The sequence below is a fragment of the Diplotaxodon limnothrissa genome, linkage group LG4 (assembly GCF_057381915.1).
Source record: "Diplotaxodon limnothrissa isolate DT_005_m linkage group LG4, D_limnothrissa_male_GT1.1, whole genome shotgun sequence".
Classification (NCBI taxonomy): Eukaryota; Metazoa; Chordata; class Actinopteri; order Cichliformes; family Cichlidae; genus Diplotaxodon; species Diplotaxodon limnothrissa.
The window spans coordinates 20,459,748-20,475,977 of NC_140599.1; the positions used below are offsets into that span (position 1 = coordinate 20,459,748).

The window sequence follows — 16,230 nt, forward strand, 5'->3', positions numbered from 1 at the left end:
AGTTTTTCCTTCCCACTGTCGCCAAAATGCTTGTCATATGATTGTTGGGTTTTTCTCTGTATCTATTATTGTAGGATCTACTGTACAATATAAAGCGCCATGAGGTGACTGTTGTTGTGATTTGGCGCTATAAAAATAAAACTGAATTGAATTGAATATATGGATGGGTTGTCATTTTGGAAGTTGCTGTTTGTGTGAAAGACTAGACAATAAACTAATGTTGTTTTTTGCTCAGTCAAGTCAGAGTTATGTCTGCTGTTTTCTGCACAACACTGGGTTGTCAGACACAGATTGCATGAAGTTATCAATTTGACTCAATTGCAGGCTGATATTAGACTTAGAAATCCGAAGTTGCCTATTGTGTGAATGTGAGTATAACGGTCTGTCTCTCTGTGTTGGCCCTGCGATAGACCTGTTCACCCCGCCTCTGGACTGCTGGGATAGGCTCCACCCACCAGGCAGAGTGACTACAATACCCCATCAGCCTTTTACGGCTGAGAGCTCATCAAGAATGATAAAAAAATAATAAAATCATGCCCATATACTTCACTGTAAATTTACTATTGTTATCATTTATACACAATTTTTAATAGTCTTCACAGTCTCCTTTTACATCAACAGTCTTGCTGCCTTACGTTTTTGAGGTTGAGATACCAAAATATGAAAAAAAAAATACTATAATACAAAATGCATTGAGAAATATTTCATACTTTATACTTAAATTAGCCTTTATTACTTACGTGAGGCAGTATCAGTTTATACTGTAAATAAGCATGAGAGGGTGAACATGTTATGCTTCATATAAAGAACAACAAAATAAACAACAAAATAAACTACCACAGCTATGCAGATGACACACAAATATATATCACAATGTCACCAGGAGACCGAGGCCCTGTACAGGCTCTTGGTAAATGCATTGAGGAAATTAATGACTGGTTGTGCCACAATTTTCTCCAGCTAAACAAAAACAAAACTGAGGTAATAGTCTTTGGCGCCAAAGAAAAACGATTACAGGTCACCAGAGAACTTCAATCTATACACCTAAAAACCACAGGCGAGAAATTTGGGTGTAGTGATGGATGCAGACCTAAACTTAGAAAAACACATTAAGACAATAACAAAGTCAGCTTACTATCACCTCAAGAATATATCAAGGATAAAAGATCTGATGTCTCAACAGGACCTGGAAAAACTAGTCCATGCATTCATCTTTAGTAGGCTTGATTACTGTAACAGCATCTTTACAGGTCTACCTAAAAAATCAGTCAGACAACTACAGCTCATTCAGAACTCTGCTGCTCGAGTCCTCACTAAGACCAAAAAAGTGGACCACATCAGTCCAGCTCTGAGGTCTTTACACTGGCTGCCTGTCCGTCAGAGGATAGACTTTAAAGTTCTGATGCTGGTCTATAAAGCTCTGAATGGTTTAGGACCAAAATACATCAGTGACCTCCTGACCCAGTATGAACCTTCCAGATCCCTCAGGTCATCTGGATCCGGTCTTTTATCAGTTCCCAGAGTCAGAACCAGACACGGAGAAGCTGCATTCAGCTTTTATGCTCCTTATATCTGGAACAAACTCCCAGAAAGCCTCAGATCAGCTGAAACACTCAGTTTATTTAAATCCAGGTTGAAGACTCACCTATTCTCAGCTGCATTTGAATAAAGCACCAAATCCACACTTTTAAGCTTAAATTTCAAAACTTACATTTAACTACTGATTTTATCTGTTTTGATTTTATATACTGTTTTGTTTGTTTGTTAATTAGTTTGTTTGTTTGCTTGTTTTAATCAATTTTAAATCATGCTTTTTATTTGTTTTTGTTTCTAATGTCTCTGTAAAGCACTTTGAATCACCTTGTTGTTGTTGAATTGTGCTATACAAATAAACTTGCCTTGCCTTCAACACATCTGTGAATCATTCAGAAAAATGGAAGAAAATGTTGATGAAAGACTGATATTTATTCTGGTTCTTTAAAAAAAGATGATTTTCCTTTAAAAAAATAAAAGAAAACAAAACAAACAAAAATAACAACAACAAAAAAACAATGCCCCTAAGAGTAAGAGTAATGGGGGTTACAGCCAATTCAGGGACTTATATCAAAGACTTTAAGCATTGAAAATGTATTCACAGAATTAAAATAACATCTGGTTATAATATTATGAGTAAGGGTGTACAACTGTTTTTAATTTTTATTACTTATATTTTAAAAACTGAACTTGAACAAAAATGACTGGACATGGCATTTCAGGATATTGCATTGCATTAAAAACCCAAACAAAAGTATAATTGATTTCTAAGGTAAATTGGGGATTCAGATTGTAAGACACGCTTTTAGAAATAATGTGATAATATATTTTCATACAAAATACACTCAGTTCTTTTGTGGGGACTCAAATGGCACAGGATACTTGGAAAGACCTGCAACAACAACAATGGCTGTTAGGTGTGACAGAGGTGCACCTTAGACAAACTCAAATTCTGTCAACAGCACACTATGTTGTCAAAATATCACAACAGAGTCCACTGATACTACTACCAAAACAATGTTCATATAATAATATTTTTTGTGAAGAATAAACATAGATGACAGGTCAGAAAGATTGTAGGGAACAAGAAAGCAACAATTAAAAGAGCATGACAAGAAGTGTGAATGTGTCCTTGGAAAAAAACCCCAGAAACTTTAAGTTTTACAAATAAATTTATGACTAGTTGTGTTTTTCATACACAAATCCATCTTATCCTAATTCAGATATTGTTTTTAAGAAAACGCACCCTCTGCTGTGGCTCTAATGTATGAAAACCTGTCAAAAACACATTTGTGTGTGAAAGGTTGAGATGAAAAACTATTATCTCATAATAAAAATCTTAAATCAATGGTCTGGATGACTTGTTACCTTTAAATATTTGTAGGTAAATACAATCACAGTTTTAATTGTAATTTTAGATAAAATACATTGATGTTCCTTTTAATTACAGGGGAATTACGCGTTAGTTGTGGGCTGTATTATAAAGTGTTGCCATGTTTTTACCTTCTGTGATAAGTAGACTGATTTTACATGTACTGAAATGTACTATATAATTGTCATTGTCATCTGAATGAACCATAACCAAACTCATGAAATAAAAGCATTAAAGTAGATCAAAACAATGTATGTAGAGTGATGTGAATCTCTTTCAGTTTTTCCTCCAACTTCTCTGCTAGCCTCAAGATTTAAAACATTAAAAGAGACAGATGTCTTACAGAAATAAAAATCCAGAATCACTTATGACATTCACAAAATCAAAGTCAAATGTCACCAAAGACCAAATAAAAACAACTGAAAAGGACTGAGACCAAATCAGATGTTTTCTTTGTTTTAAACAGCACTTCCTCTGGTAAGACCTGTTTGTGTCCAGGCTTCTGCAGTTACTACCTGGTCAGCAACTCTGAAACATTAAAAAAAGAGAGCAAAGGTTTGACAATAAACAATAACCAATGAACATAATATAATTTCTACATTTTAAAAATCGTAATATTGCTTGTAAAACTCCTCACACTAAAGAATACTAATGGCTATAATTAGTTTAAATGTTGAATTGCAGATTCCCCTAAAATGGACTCATTGCAGCCTCTCAGCTGATCATCATACTTTGGCTTAAAATAATTGTTAACATTGTTAAGAGCAAAAATTATTTATTTTTTGTAAAATTTTTAATATTTAATGTAATACCATTGATAACATATTAGGAGTTACCCAGTAAGAGACACTTCATCATCTGGAGTGCCTGGAAGTTCATCATAACGTTTCTTCACCATATCAAGCTCTGTTGAAACATCTGAAAAACAAATTTGAATTTTTATGAATCAGTAATTTATAAGTTAATTTGAAAAACAGATAAATAGTTACACAGACGAAGTTATCAGGTGCAAGATTGCAAAGATAAAGAGAAAAGGACGGAAGCATTATCAAGCACTTGGAACCGATGTAATTACAGCAAACTGTCCTGTTTACCTGGGAGTGAGCTCCCATCAGTCTTGAATGAAAGTTCAAAGGATTCCTTCATAGTAGTCTCCAGAATCTCAAGGATGTCTCTCTAATTTAAAAAAAAAATGTATTCACTTATCACAGATCAAATATTGTATTAAAGTCATATTAAATTACATTTAGAAATTTCTCAGACTTCATTTAAAACATAAATGGAAACATAAATTTTTGTATAAGTCTATTCCAGTTAAACACAGAAAAAGCCTTCAGGTGAGCTATAACAAAATACGGTCATAATATTTCTTCATAAAACAGGACAAACCCTTAAACTGCGTAACTTCTCCAACATGGTATTTTTTGCCTGCTCAAACATGTCCTTTTTTGAGTGCACATGGTTCTTAATAGTCTCCCTCATGTTGTACAGCGTGTCTTTTCCACTAAATTCTGCAGCCTCTACAATAAGACAGAAAACTCCAATCAGATTTCTCTTGCTCAATAATGATAAATATAAATATGTGTTTTAGTGCCAAGTTGTGAATAATATTATCTCTTACTCTTGTAGCCTTCTTCCATAATGTTCACAATTGTCTCTGTCAGACTGCTGTAGACTTTTTTCTTCTGTTCCCGGATCATTCTGTTCAGTTTTGCCTTAATTTTTTCTTCCTTAGACACAAAACATGAAATACAGATGAACGTCGTTTTAAATTACATCAAGCTATAAAACTAATTTTTCATTTTTTCCTTTTACTGTACTTTACTGTTTGAATTGATGTATAGGAAAGTTTCATCTCTTACCTCTGTCTTGAGAAATCTGAGCTGCAGTTCAGTATTTTTGTACTTTTCAATCAGAGAATCAGTGTTAAGAGAAAAACTCTTGATGACTCCGTTGAATGCTCCACATTCTGAGTCATTTCTAAAACATGTAAACATTGTGGTTATTAATGGCAGAGTTGGCAAGTTTATATTTGAAAATTGTGATATGTTATAAATTACATATCTTGAATAATATTATGTGACTGTTTAGAACTTGTCTTTTCTTACGGGAAGGTCTTTCTGAATTCTTCATCAATGCTGTCAGTCAGGCATGAAGCCAACATCATGTTAAGGTTAATTAGGGTCTTGTTCTTTGGTTTGTGGACGCCACCATTCTCAACGACACACTTCAGTACCTTGTGAAAAGCACCACCCTTCTTTCCCTAAAACAAAAAAGAAAACAGAATTATTTAAATACATATTACTGTTAAATATGTAATTTTTTTGTAACTAGATTTAAAATACATACGTGATACAAGAAGTTCTTGAGTTTTTCTCCGTATGAACGTTTGGATTTCTCAACGCCATCATTAAGACATTTTTCAAAGGCCGTAATGGTCTCTTCCATTTCTTTGTTGATATTTGCTAGTTGAAGGATCATGTGTCTCTCAAGTTCTGAACACACCTCACCTTTTTTATCATCCTGAAAAATATTTGAAGGAATAAAACCATAAACAAAATACTTATTATTATTTCTTCTCTATAAACTCCACTTGGCTTTAAGTCACTCTACTGTAAGTAAAACAGAACGGCAAAAATACAATCAATTGATCACTTAATAACCTATAAATTAATACATAAAAAACACAATAAGAAACACAAAGACATTTGATAAATCCCAACATGTAAGAGAATGTTGTTGTATATCTTTTACTTGAACTTACCACTCCTCCGGAGTTGGCTCCTTGAATCAAAGCAAGAATCCCATAAGCTCCACTCACATAGTTTACTATCTCAGAGTGACAGTCATTGAGATCTTGCAAAAATCCCTGAAGTTTGGGTATTTCTGTTAAGAAGAAATTTCAGTGCCACAGTTTGAAATTACGTACTATAATTCAAATTAAATAATTCTTCTTTCAGTCAGAGCAAACTAAAACAACATGTGCATCAAGACTTCACCTACCAGTCTCTTCTGGACTTAGATGCTTCCCTTTTAGGAACTCTTTGGAGCTCACTGTGAACACTTTGAAACTGTCGTCAGTGAAGTGTTTCTGCGGAAAAATGATTTAATTTTAAAGCATCTTTGCAACTGTGGAGAGTCTGTATTATTTTCTATCAGCCTATAAAACTCACCTTAATCTTGCTTCGCTTGTTGAATTCTTTCCTTACTCCATCCTTGGCTTGCAGGTTTCTCATTACTATTCGATCATGGATATGAGCTCGTGAACTACAAGAAATGAGCACATCTGTACTGTTACCGTCATCACTATTATCATCACCATCACCATCATTAATTTGGGGCAGGCTGGGCGGTTTTGATTTATTCTTGGCCTTTAGGTGAAAATGTGGGAACCAAGCAGAGCTTTGCCTGACTTTTGCACACCTGTAACTCTTTGTTAACACATAGATTGTATTTAAAGACTGGCTGTGGCAATGTTTCTCTGCCTGATGGTGCTGGTACTCCAGTTTGTTGCCTTCTATTTTTAAATGTCTGGTCTGGTTAATATCCTCTCATACTCCTACTTGCTAACTTGGGTTGTCAGAGCCTCACACCAAAATACTTACCTGTTCACTACAGTCTCCGTCTTTTTTCCTTCCAGCCAGTCATTGAGTACTCTCTCCCAAACCACCACCTTAGGGTGGTGCTCTCCACTAATTCACCAGTTCATTGTATACATTTGTTTCATTAAAAATAAACCTATTGAGCTTCAGTTGTCTGCTTTGCGGGTCCAGTCATATATGATTATATGGCTTTATTTGCTTAATGTATTTATTTTGACTGTTTAAAAAACAAACTCGCAAATATGGGAGTTTGCATGGAAAATGTACTTACAGATCATCAGAATCATCAAGAAGATCAGACTTGGTGCAGATAAAGTGAATTTGCTGACATTCGCCACCATTTCCAATCAGACTACTGACACTTTCCAGGATCCCCCAGGCTGCTTTCTCACATGCTGCTCGATTAATGTCAGTCACAATCCACACAGTAGAACAATCTCCAACTATCTGAAAGGAGAATAACATGTCTCAGTGCTTCATTGAAAGATGACTGTTTACAGACAACACAGTATAAGCAAAGAGCAGTAAATGTGAATTACCCCTTTCCACATCTGATCTCTGCTCTTGTTACAGTCGTCATTTCCAGGAAGGTCCACAAGTGTGACATGCTGGAGAAGAGACTTGTTTGGCACCCTGACAGTCACACACTTCACTAGTGGCCAAAACCACTTTTTTCCTTCATTGCCTTCTCCTTGTTTTGAATCACTTCTTGTGTACTTGACACATTTTGCAGAAAGTTCATTAGCCTGCAATAAATAATAAAAGCAGTGCAGTTTAATTTTAATCCTACAGTTTAAGTGCTTTACAAAAACCATTAAAAAGTCCGTGACATAAAAAAAACTTAAAGAAATTGGATCACTAAAAAAAATATATATATATATATATATATTTTTAATCATTTTATTTTTTGCTTTTATATTAAACACAGCATGCTTATACAGATTCAACTGAGGACAATTACTACATTTAGCATTTGTGAACTTATAAGGAAAAAAGAAAAAGGAGAAAAAAGAGGAAGAAAAAATTATAACAACATTAACTAAATAAAGAGTAAAATAAAATAAGAAAATTCGCACAGCGTGTGAGGCATGAATTATGATCAGTTAATTAAGAATTCTAGAAATGGCTACCAAATCGTACAAAAACTCGCCAGTTTCCCCTTTCTATCAAATATTATCTGTTCCACCCTGGCCCAGACACCATCTCATTAAACCACCTTTTAAAACACGGGGCCGAAGAAGACCGCCACTGTAAAAGAATAAGTTTCTTTGCAGCCAGCATACCCATTGTAATTATCTGTTTTTGTGAAAAGGAAAAACAGATTCGATTGATGCAAATGATCCAATTATAGCCAGTGTACCATCAAGTGGTACTTTTTTCCTAAATTGGTTTGAAAACCACGTAAAAATCTGGCTCCAAAAAGCTTTAAAGACAGGGAAATGCCAAAATAGATGTGCAAGGGAACCTTCGTCAATTTTCGATTTAAATGATCAGATTGTGTCATGTACAAGCTTCCCCTTGCGTTATATTGGATCAAGACTGAGGAGAAATTCAGGTCATGTGAAACCCTTTTTAAAACAATCAACCATTTGATAGTTTTGAGTAAGTCTCTAATTCGACAGACAGAAATAAAGAAAGAAAAAAACTGTTTTTGGTGTTTTGTGTTTTTTGGACTTTTGGATCTATGCTGCATTTTGTTTTCAGAAGTGAGATGTGTTTCCAATTCGTAATCTTTTGTTAATTTGGTCAGTTCCCTTTTGTGTCCAAGATGTCCTAGTTTCACCTGTGTCCCCTTCCCAGCATCCCCAGTGTGTAGACTATCATGGCTGTCTGTTATAGTAGCAATATGAGTTTGTCTTACTGATTCACATCTCAAAATCTTTCGCCTGGATTGGAGAAATTCTGGAATTTCTTTGAAATATTTGTTCTCCATGAGGTTTTCAGAGGACTTTTCTTTCCATTCTTCTCCATAAAGTGCTGACAGCTTTTCAACAGCATCACGATAATCATCATCGCCTTCCTTGTCCTGATCTTCATTATTGTCAAGAAACTGACGAAATGACCACAACTCATCTTTCCACTCCTACAAAAATAGATGACAAGCCATTTATTGGAGGCATGTACCCAGCCTTAAGCTCCAAGAACTGCACTATAACAAATGATTTAGTTTTAAGTACAAATCAAACTTTGAGAATTCATTTTACCTCCTTTGTGATGAACTCAATTTCTGCTTCATACTTTGTGCTACGTGTGTTAGCTTCCACTTTGATCATGACTGAGGTGCAGGCATTGATGCTTCCTGAGGGTAAAAGATTCTTCTCTTCAATGATGGCATTTATCAAAGAGCTCTTTCCAGCCCCAGTTTTACCAAAGACACCAACCAGCTCCCTCTTGTCTGTCTCCAAATCACTGATCTTTTTCCTGTTGAACAAGATTTTAAAGATGGGTTAATTGATTCAGTCATGAAAACATTTTTAAGCATGCTTCAAAAGGTTTAAAAGAGAGTTTTGTTATTTTTAATAGTAATCACTACTAGGCATTTCAGTTTTATAGACTCGCTCCACTAATTGTTTACTGTATGTTGTTTTGATCTACACCTTTTTTGTGACAGCTAAAGTGAAAATGTTTCCTTCAAGAGTTGGTAGATACCGGGAACAGGAAAAAAAATGTAGCTAAGTCACCAAAACTTCCTAAAAATATCAGTCTTTGTTGGTCTTAAATTGGAAAGTTTTAGTTTACTACCGAATCATTCCGTCATCTATAATTGTGCGGCTGTAAGTCAAAAGTATGATGTAAAAATAACTAAACAAAGTCAAAGGAGCTTGCAAAGAAAAGCGTCTGGACTTCTTTAAGTTGCTTGAAGACGTTTCACCTCTCATCCGAGAAGCTTCTCCACTTCTCGGATGAGAGGTGAAACGTCTTCAAGCAACTTAAAGAAGTCCAGACGCTTTTCTTTGCAAGCTCCTTTGACTACGATGACCTGGATGACTGAGAACCTTCACAGACAACTAAACAAAGAACCAACACGTCAAACAGACTGACACAAGAAACTAATTGGTGACTATTGAACCAAAAGGGTTCATGTTCAGGCAGCACGATGGCATGATGGCACTGTTGTCTCACACCACCATCTGGTTGGGGGCATTTTTGTTTTGAGTTTACGTGTTCTCTCTGTGTTTGCCTCGGTTCTCTCCAGGTACTCTGGCTTTCTCCAACAGTCCAAAGACGTGCAGTTAGTGCATTTAGGTTAATTCATCTCCGTGTGACTAAATTACACATAACTAGCAGCTTCTGAGGATGTTTTACAGATATTTTCTGCATTTTTGCTTTCTTTAAAAACAAACTCTGTGATTTGTTAGTGAAACTGTCACGCAATCAGGAGTGGAACCAGGCCCATACATTACAAAATATGAAAAAAATTAATACTCACTTCAAGAAAGCACTGAGTTTGTCTTGGTCATTTAGTCTGGCATGTACAAATGTCATGATGCTTTTCACATCAGACAGTATGATTGATTCTGTGGACAAAAAAGTAAAAAACTATTTAGAAGGAATTATAGACTAGAATAACCAGAAAATGTAAAATCTCATGTTAAAAAAACAAACCTGTGTGAATTAGAGTATATCAGGATCATAATATGACCACTTACCAATCATACTTAGTATACCATGCATCATGTGACTGTTACATTTTGACAACAGGCCAAAGAAAAAGTAATTTCTAGCATCAAAGATGAAACTGGCATGTTGGGAAAATTGTGCTGCACAGAGGTTTAACCCTATAGTGGCTTAAACTGTGACACTGTTTAGTAAGAAACATAAATACCTTCAAATCCTGGCATAGACTGACACTGTCGCTTAGCTGGTGACTGCAACCTGCTGGCATCACTTTGAAGGTCTGATTTTCTCTTTCCTGATTGGATAAAAACAACAAAAAATAATAAGAAAAGAAAAACGTCTTTCTCTCAGTAAATCTATTCTTAGTAAAGTTATGTAGATTGCAAAAAATATTGGTGCCTTTAAAACACAGACTAATATGAGATGCAATAAATACGATGCATGTGTCTCACCTGTATCACTTGTGGATGGCAAGACCTGAGGATGAATATGAGTTATACAGGAAATTATTACTATTTGCATTGGCATTGCTCTTTAACAGCATTTAAAGGACACTAATGTACAAGTTCTCCATGTTTTCAACTAGCAGACTGATGAAGAGTACATTACGCCCTCCCATTACCCTCTTCTTATGCTATGAGACAATTCTTTTACATAATTAAGTTTTGGTGGCAGATTTCTGTTCTCGTGTATTAATCACATGTTTAATCATATCACATTAGTAATAGTAATATCACTTTAGTATAGCAAGAGCACTCCTGTCACTTAATTGTATGCATGTGCACTAGAAATGAGCCCTGTGCTCTACACACACACACTGACACAGTGGGGCCATTGTTAGTTCATGGGAGACGTTAAACAGATAGTGAGACTCCCTCTCCTTTTCAGGGATGTAAATCTTTAGGTGACGGTTAAGCAGAAAGCAAGGTTATAATTCTCTCTGAGAGGGAGAGGGTTTTAAGCATGAGGCTGATGGTATAGCCTCCCCGTGAGAGGGGCCAACATGTAAGAGTTTGTGGAGTGTCTTTGTCTGTCTCTGGGTATATAAGATGTAAGGGCGGTGGCCACGATTCAGAGATGATCCTAGTGGTTTGGCTGGGATGCTTCTATCCACATTGCAATGTGTTTATTACACCCTTTTCAAAACGCTCAATGGGTGTGTTGCAGGTTATTGTCAAAATTTCCACAACAAAGTCCCAGTCATGAAGACCTACAGAGACGGTTAGCGAACCCCTAGCTAGGGCAAAATGTATATTTCCCAACCCAACCTATGAATTAGGTTTTTAGATTCAGTCATTTATTGGTTTCTGTAGAGAGTGGTCAGTTTCTATAGACCAGAGGATGGAGCTTTACTTTGTCTCAGGTAGTTGGCCTAAATGTCTGAAATTCAGTATAACCCTTACCTGAACCACATCAGCTGCTTCTTCATGCTCCTGTTCACACTGCAGATAAAAGTGCAAAGCAGTGTTTAATATTAACCTCTTAAACGTGTATTAAAATTGTATTTGTCATATGGACATTTAAGAACTTTTCCCTTCACATTTACTTACTTGAACAGAATTGACTGTTTCCCGATTTGAGTTTTCTTCTTCCTACAACAGTAAAATCAGTTCAAATCTATATTAGTTAAGAATTAATAAAATTACTCTACAAATAATTACTGCCAGTGAGACGCTGTCGAACACCAGTGGGTCATTTGGTGTTCCCTCTCCATGGTAGACTATCACTTCTTGTTCCAACGCAGAGTGGTATTTTTGTGTAGCTTATCTGTGTAGCCAGTCTAATTAAAAACGTATAGATAGCGTATTTCATAGTGTTATCTTCATGCACTCTGTGTATTCACTCACTAATTATAGTCACAGTATTCACTCACTGTGCCATCAGGGATTCGCTAGCTTAGCTTGGCCTGTAGCCAACTCACTAGCAGCATGGCCCTTTCACCTGTACCTCCTGCACTTTCTTGCTCATTGTGTCAGATTACTTTTGTTACTTTTGTGCTTAATTACTCCTTAGCCTCCTTTAGCAATAATGATACTATTTGTAGACTATTTGCAGCTCTGGAGGCCAGGATCACAGAATTGGAGACTCTGCTTCGCACTCTTAAACATCCCATAGCTAGCAAGGCCCCTTTAGCCCAGCAAAGCAGTGTTTAATATTAACCTCTTACTACTGTTTCTTGATTTCTTGATTTGTGTTTATTTCTTCCTAGCACAACAAAAACATTTCAGTTTTAGTAAAGAATTAACAAAAATGACACTACATATTATTACCGCCAGTACATTTTTAATATTCTGATAATTCTAACAACAGTTCACCTCCGAACACTCAAATAAAAATGTTGTTAAAAAAACGTAATTACCTTTAACAGCTTGAGGTTCTTCTTGAATTTCACTCTTGGTCCAGCTTTTGGGATCAAATTATCAATTTCTCGATCATCAAGGACACGCAGACTTTCTGCATCGATTTGTTCATCTGTAATTAAAAATAAAGTTGCAGAGATAAAGATTATTCTCAACTTGCTTTAGAAATTCTTGTTCAATGAGTGACAAAGCAATGGGCATAGTTATATGAGCTGTTTCACAGTTAACAGATCACATCAGGATCAATATCTGTACCGATCATGGATTCACGTTAATACTTTACCTTTAAATTTCTCCACCCACTCACTTAGCCCCCATTCAGCCAGTTTGTTTCTTACGAAATCATCCATGACAAGGAAGTGAAACTGTAAGATAAACTGTGATGTTTAACCAGACAGTACTGCTTTACAGGTTAGACATTTGTGATCAACTTCTCCTTTAATGCATATATAAATCAGAGACACTGATATCAAATTCAGATTAAAAGTTCAACAGTTCACCTTTTGTTAGAAGTAACGCAGGAAAAGGCTGCTGAGGGAGATAATAATGGATTGGATTTATATAGCGCTTTTCAAAGAACCCAAGGCGCTTTTCAATGCCACTATTCATTCACTCTCGCATTCACACACTGGTGGAGGCAAGCTACGGTTGTAGCCACAGCTGCCCTGGGGCAGACTGACAGAAGCGAGGCTGCCACAGGGTAAAGCAGAACTGAGAACAGAGAAGAGCAGGAAGAGGTGGTGTTTGTGCAGGCCAGATTGGAAGTGACTGAGAGAGGGGGGTAACAACCTCCCCAGACCAATATAATCCAATAGTAACGTAGTAACTCTATACTGAGTCCTTCAATTACTTGACATTGTAATCCAACACAGCACAAATAGAGAATAAATGTAGTTTGGAAAGGAAGGCACTTTTGTGCTATTTTAATCACATAATCATATGATTATGTGACAAAATAGCACAAAAGTGCTAAACTACATTTATTCTCTATTTGTGTTGTGTTGGATTACAATGTCAAGTAATTGAAGGACTCAGTATAGCGTTACTACCTTACTATTGGATTATATTGACACGACCCAAAGAAGTGCAACTTCCTGCCTGGATGTGCCAATCCTCTGCTCTCTCATTACTCTCAAGATCAGTATTAGAAATTTGCATTGTCTCGGAGTAGAATAATTAGTTAAGTATATTAAGTGATTATTATTATTTAATACATCCTTTGCTTTGCTCCTGCTAAATAGCTTTAATAAAATATTCTGCATTCAAAAAGTCTAAAGTAAAGATCACAGAAAAAGTGGTTGTATGCATGGGCGTGAATGGGGCAAGTTGTCTAAAGCCCAACTTAAGATGGGCAGCAACAGTACCTCAACTGAACATAATGTCACTGGAAACAGAATAATAAAATATTTCTGACAAAATACTTATAGCCGGAGTCTGAGTTTGATAGAAAAATACACACAGTTTAAAAACCAAATATAAACAGTTCGGCTAATATGACACTTTTGGTTCAATCCTTTTTTTTCCCCTTCAGTTCTAAGACCTCCACCCATTTTGTGGATGAAAGAGTTATTTTAGCCACAGAACATCTGATATGATTTTCTTGGCTGTGCGGAACAATCAGTTTCAGCTTATACTGTTTATTCTTGTGCTCTGTGTGCAGCTGGGTTTGCTAGTTCACAGACTTTATAGAGCGCATTAGATCATGACAAGAAGGAATGCAATGTACACTTTATCTCTTACACCCTAAACCTCCCCACCCCCAACTTCCTGGCGCATCCCACAGCCCTGGAGAATGTACGTTCCAAAATGTTTGCATTGGACTGCAGAACAATGTTGTAGTACTCATGTTTTTAGTAGATTTTCTGTTTCACAGTCAGTAGATCACATCCGTATCAATATCTTCAAATCTCTCCAGCCACTTACTTAGGCCCAGTTTTTTTTCTCCACAAAATCATCCATAAGCAAGAAACTAAAAGATAAACTGTAATATTTCATCAGACAGTACTGCTTGACAAATTAGACTTTGTAATCAACTGGTCCTTAAATTCATTGACTCTAATTCTATATTCAGATAAACTTTTATTGAATTCAAATTAAAAGTTTAAACTACTTACCTTTGGTTTAAAGTAATGCAGAAAAAGACAGTTGACAATAAAATAAATAAATGAACAAAAAGTTAAAAAAAAAAAAATAAAAACAAAATGCAGGGAGGCACACACTGGAACAGGGTGAAAAAAAAAATCTAGCAAAAAGCAAAAGTCCAAAAACAAACTGGGACTCGGTTTTGCAAAAAGTGTAGTTCACTGTTTGGCAAGTGAAAGTGGATCGCTACATATAATACAACGCTAAATCTAGACAGAGTAAAGTGGGTGTGCACGGAAAAGCAGAACTCAGAAAACAAAAAACAGGATAGGGAAGACGCAGAAGTGGTGTTGATGCATGTAGAAAGCGGTTTTGTTTGGTGACAAACAAATCGAATGGATTAAAGTTTACAGATTAAAAACAAAAGACAAGAAATAAAGAACACTGTGTTATATAAGTATTTAACACAAATTAGTGATAAAATCGCACAATTATGTCCCGTTTTCTAAGCTTCATTCCGTACTAACAAACAGAGGCGTCATAAGGATGAGAAAAGTGATAACATGAGCGCTAGAAAAATAGTAAACCGTCAATTACTTTTACTTTTGAAAATATTAACATATTACAATAAAGGGATGTTTGTTTCATAAGGTATTTGACCTTACCACTCCTCTCTTCTAGAATTAATGTCGTTTTGTCATTGCCAACAAATAATGAAATCTAGTCAGAGTCTGACATCGCCTCCCCTCCTTATTTCATGATTTGGTTCGGTCCAGTGCGCCAGGCTGAGCGCCAGAGCACTAACAGATCCGGTTCATAAGAGAGAGAGAGACAGATGGAAATAATAAGAAGATAACGAAGTCCATATGAAAGAAACTGCTCGAAATTCCTGGTATTTGTAATGTGTTGTATTGTGGCGGGGAAAGAAACAAAAACAAACAAAGCCAAACAAAGGAAAGCCAAACAATAATGGTTATAAAATAAAATAAAAACCCTGTAGGAGTAAGAAGCAGCTCTGGAAGAAGCATAAGCTTTTCTAATCCCACCCCCTTTCCACCACTAATAATCAACACGTTTTCTTCCTATTTATCCATCAGAAATTCTTCCTTACAATTTGTTACATGTGTTTGCTTTTATAACCCTAACACGTCAAAACATATACAAATTTACAGATATATAAAGTTATATAAACATACTTGTGCGTGCGTGCGTGCATCCACACACACCCATGTTTTGTTTTTTTACTGCTTGTTAGACTGAGTCGTGCTGGGACATTGCTTCCGTTCTTCACTTCAGTCCACAATTTCACTCCACACACAGAAATGCAAAAGCTTTTTACTATTGTATGGATACTGGGGTATATTAAATTTAATCCCCCCAAATTGCATGCCCCTTCTCTTTAAGAAAACAATTTTAGAATTTTTTTTATTTTAACAGTGGATGACTCGACCACCTGTCCCAGATTATGTCATCAGTGTCACGGTCTGCTCCGTGCCTCTGCTCCTTGGTATTCGTGTAACCCGTGCTTGCTGTCCTCTCCTTCCACAATCCTCCTGGGAAAATACCAGAGGCAAATACACCACACTGCGACAAACTCACACTCACTGACTTCTAGCTGGGAAACTGACGGGAAGTCTCACGAAACAAGCGTCGGAGAGAGCTC

General features: G+C 36.1%; 1 protein-coding gene across 1 annotated transcript; it reads right to left on the reverse strand.

The window, feature by feature from the left end:
• Window positions 1-3,122: 3,122 nt before the first annotated feature.
• On the reverse strand, window positions 3,123-14,637 carry LOC146633704 (nuclear GTPase SLIP-GC-like). The gene is made up of 23 exons (XM_085351614.1): window positions 14,600-14,637; window positions 12,769-12,850; window positions 12,485-12,597; window positions 11,676-11,717; window positions 11,529-11,567; window positions 10,578-10,602; window positions 10,334-10,420; window positions 9,938-10,025; window positions 8,712-8,928; window positions 8,369-8,590; window positions 7,047-7,253; window positions 6,779-6,954; window positions 6,079-6,172; window positions 5,909-5,996; window positions 5,670-5,791; window positions 5,255-5,428; window positions 5,014-5,168; window positions 4,768-4,885; window positions 4,527-4,635; window positions 4,295-4,425; window positions 4,000-4,081; window positions 3,742-3,823; window positions 3,123-3,433 (listed from the first exon to the last, which is right to left on the reverse strand). Exons 2-23 carry the CDS (start codon window positions 12,833-12,835, stop codon window positions 3,364-3,366), a joined length of 2,508 nt encoding a protein of 835 aa, XP_085207740.1. The 5' UTR covers window positions 12,836-12,850; window positions 14,600-14,637; the 3' UTR covers window positions 3,123-3,363.
• Between the last annotated feature and the right edge of the window lie 1,593 nt (window positions 14,638-16,230).

Coding starts and splice junctions, on each gene's coding strand:
- LOC146633704 (XM_085351614.1), bottom strand. CDS start 12,835: ATGGATGATTTCGTAAGAAACAAACTGGCTGAATGGGGGCTAAGTGAG. Junction 8,929..9,937: donor AAACTCAGTGCTTTCTTGAA/GTGAGTATTAAT, acceptor CTTGTTCAACAG/GAAAAAGATCAGTGATTTGG. Junction 5,429..5,669: donor GAGCCAACTCCGGAGGAGTG/GTAAGTTCAAGT, acceptor AATATTTTTCAG/GATGATAAAAAAGGTGAGGT.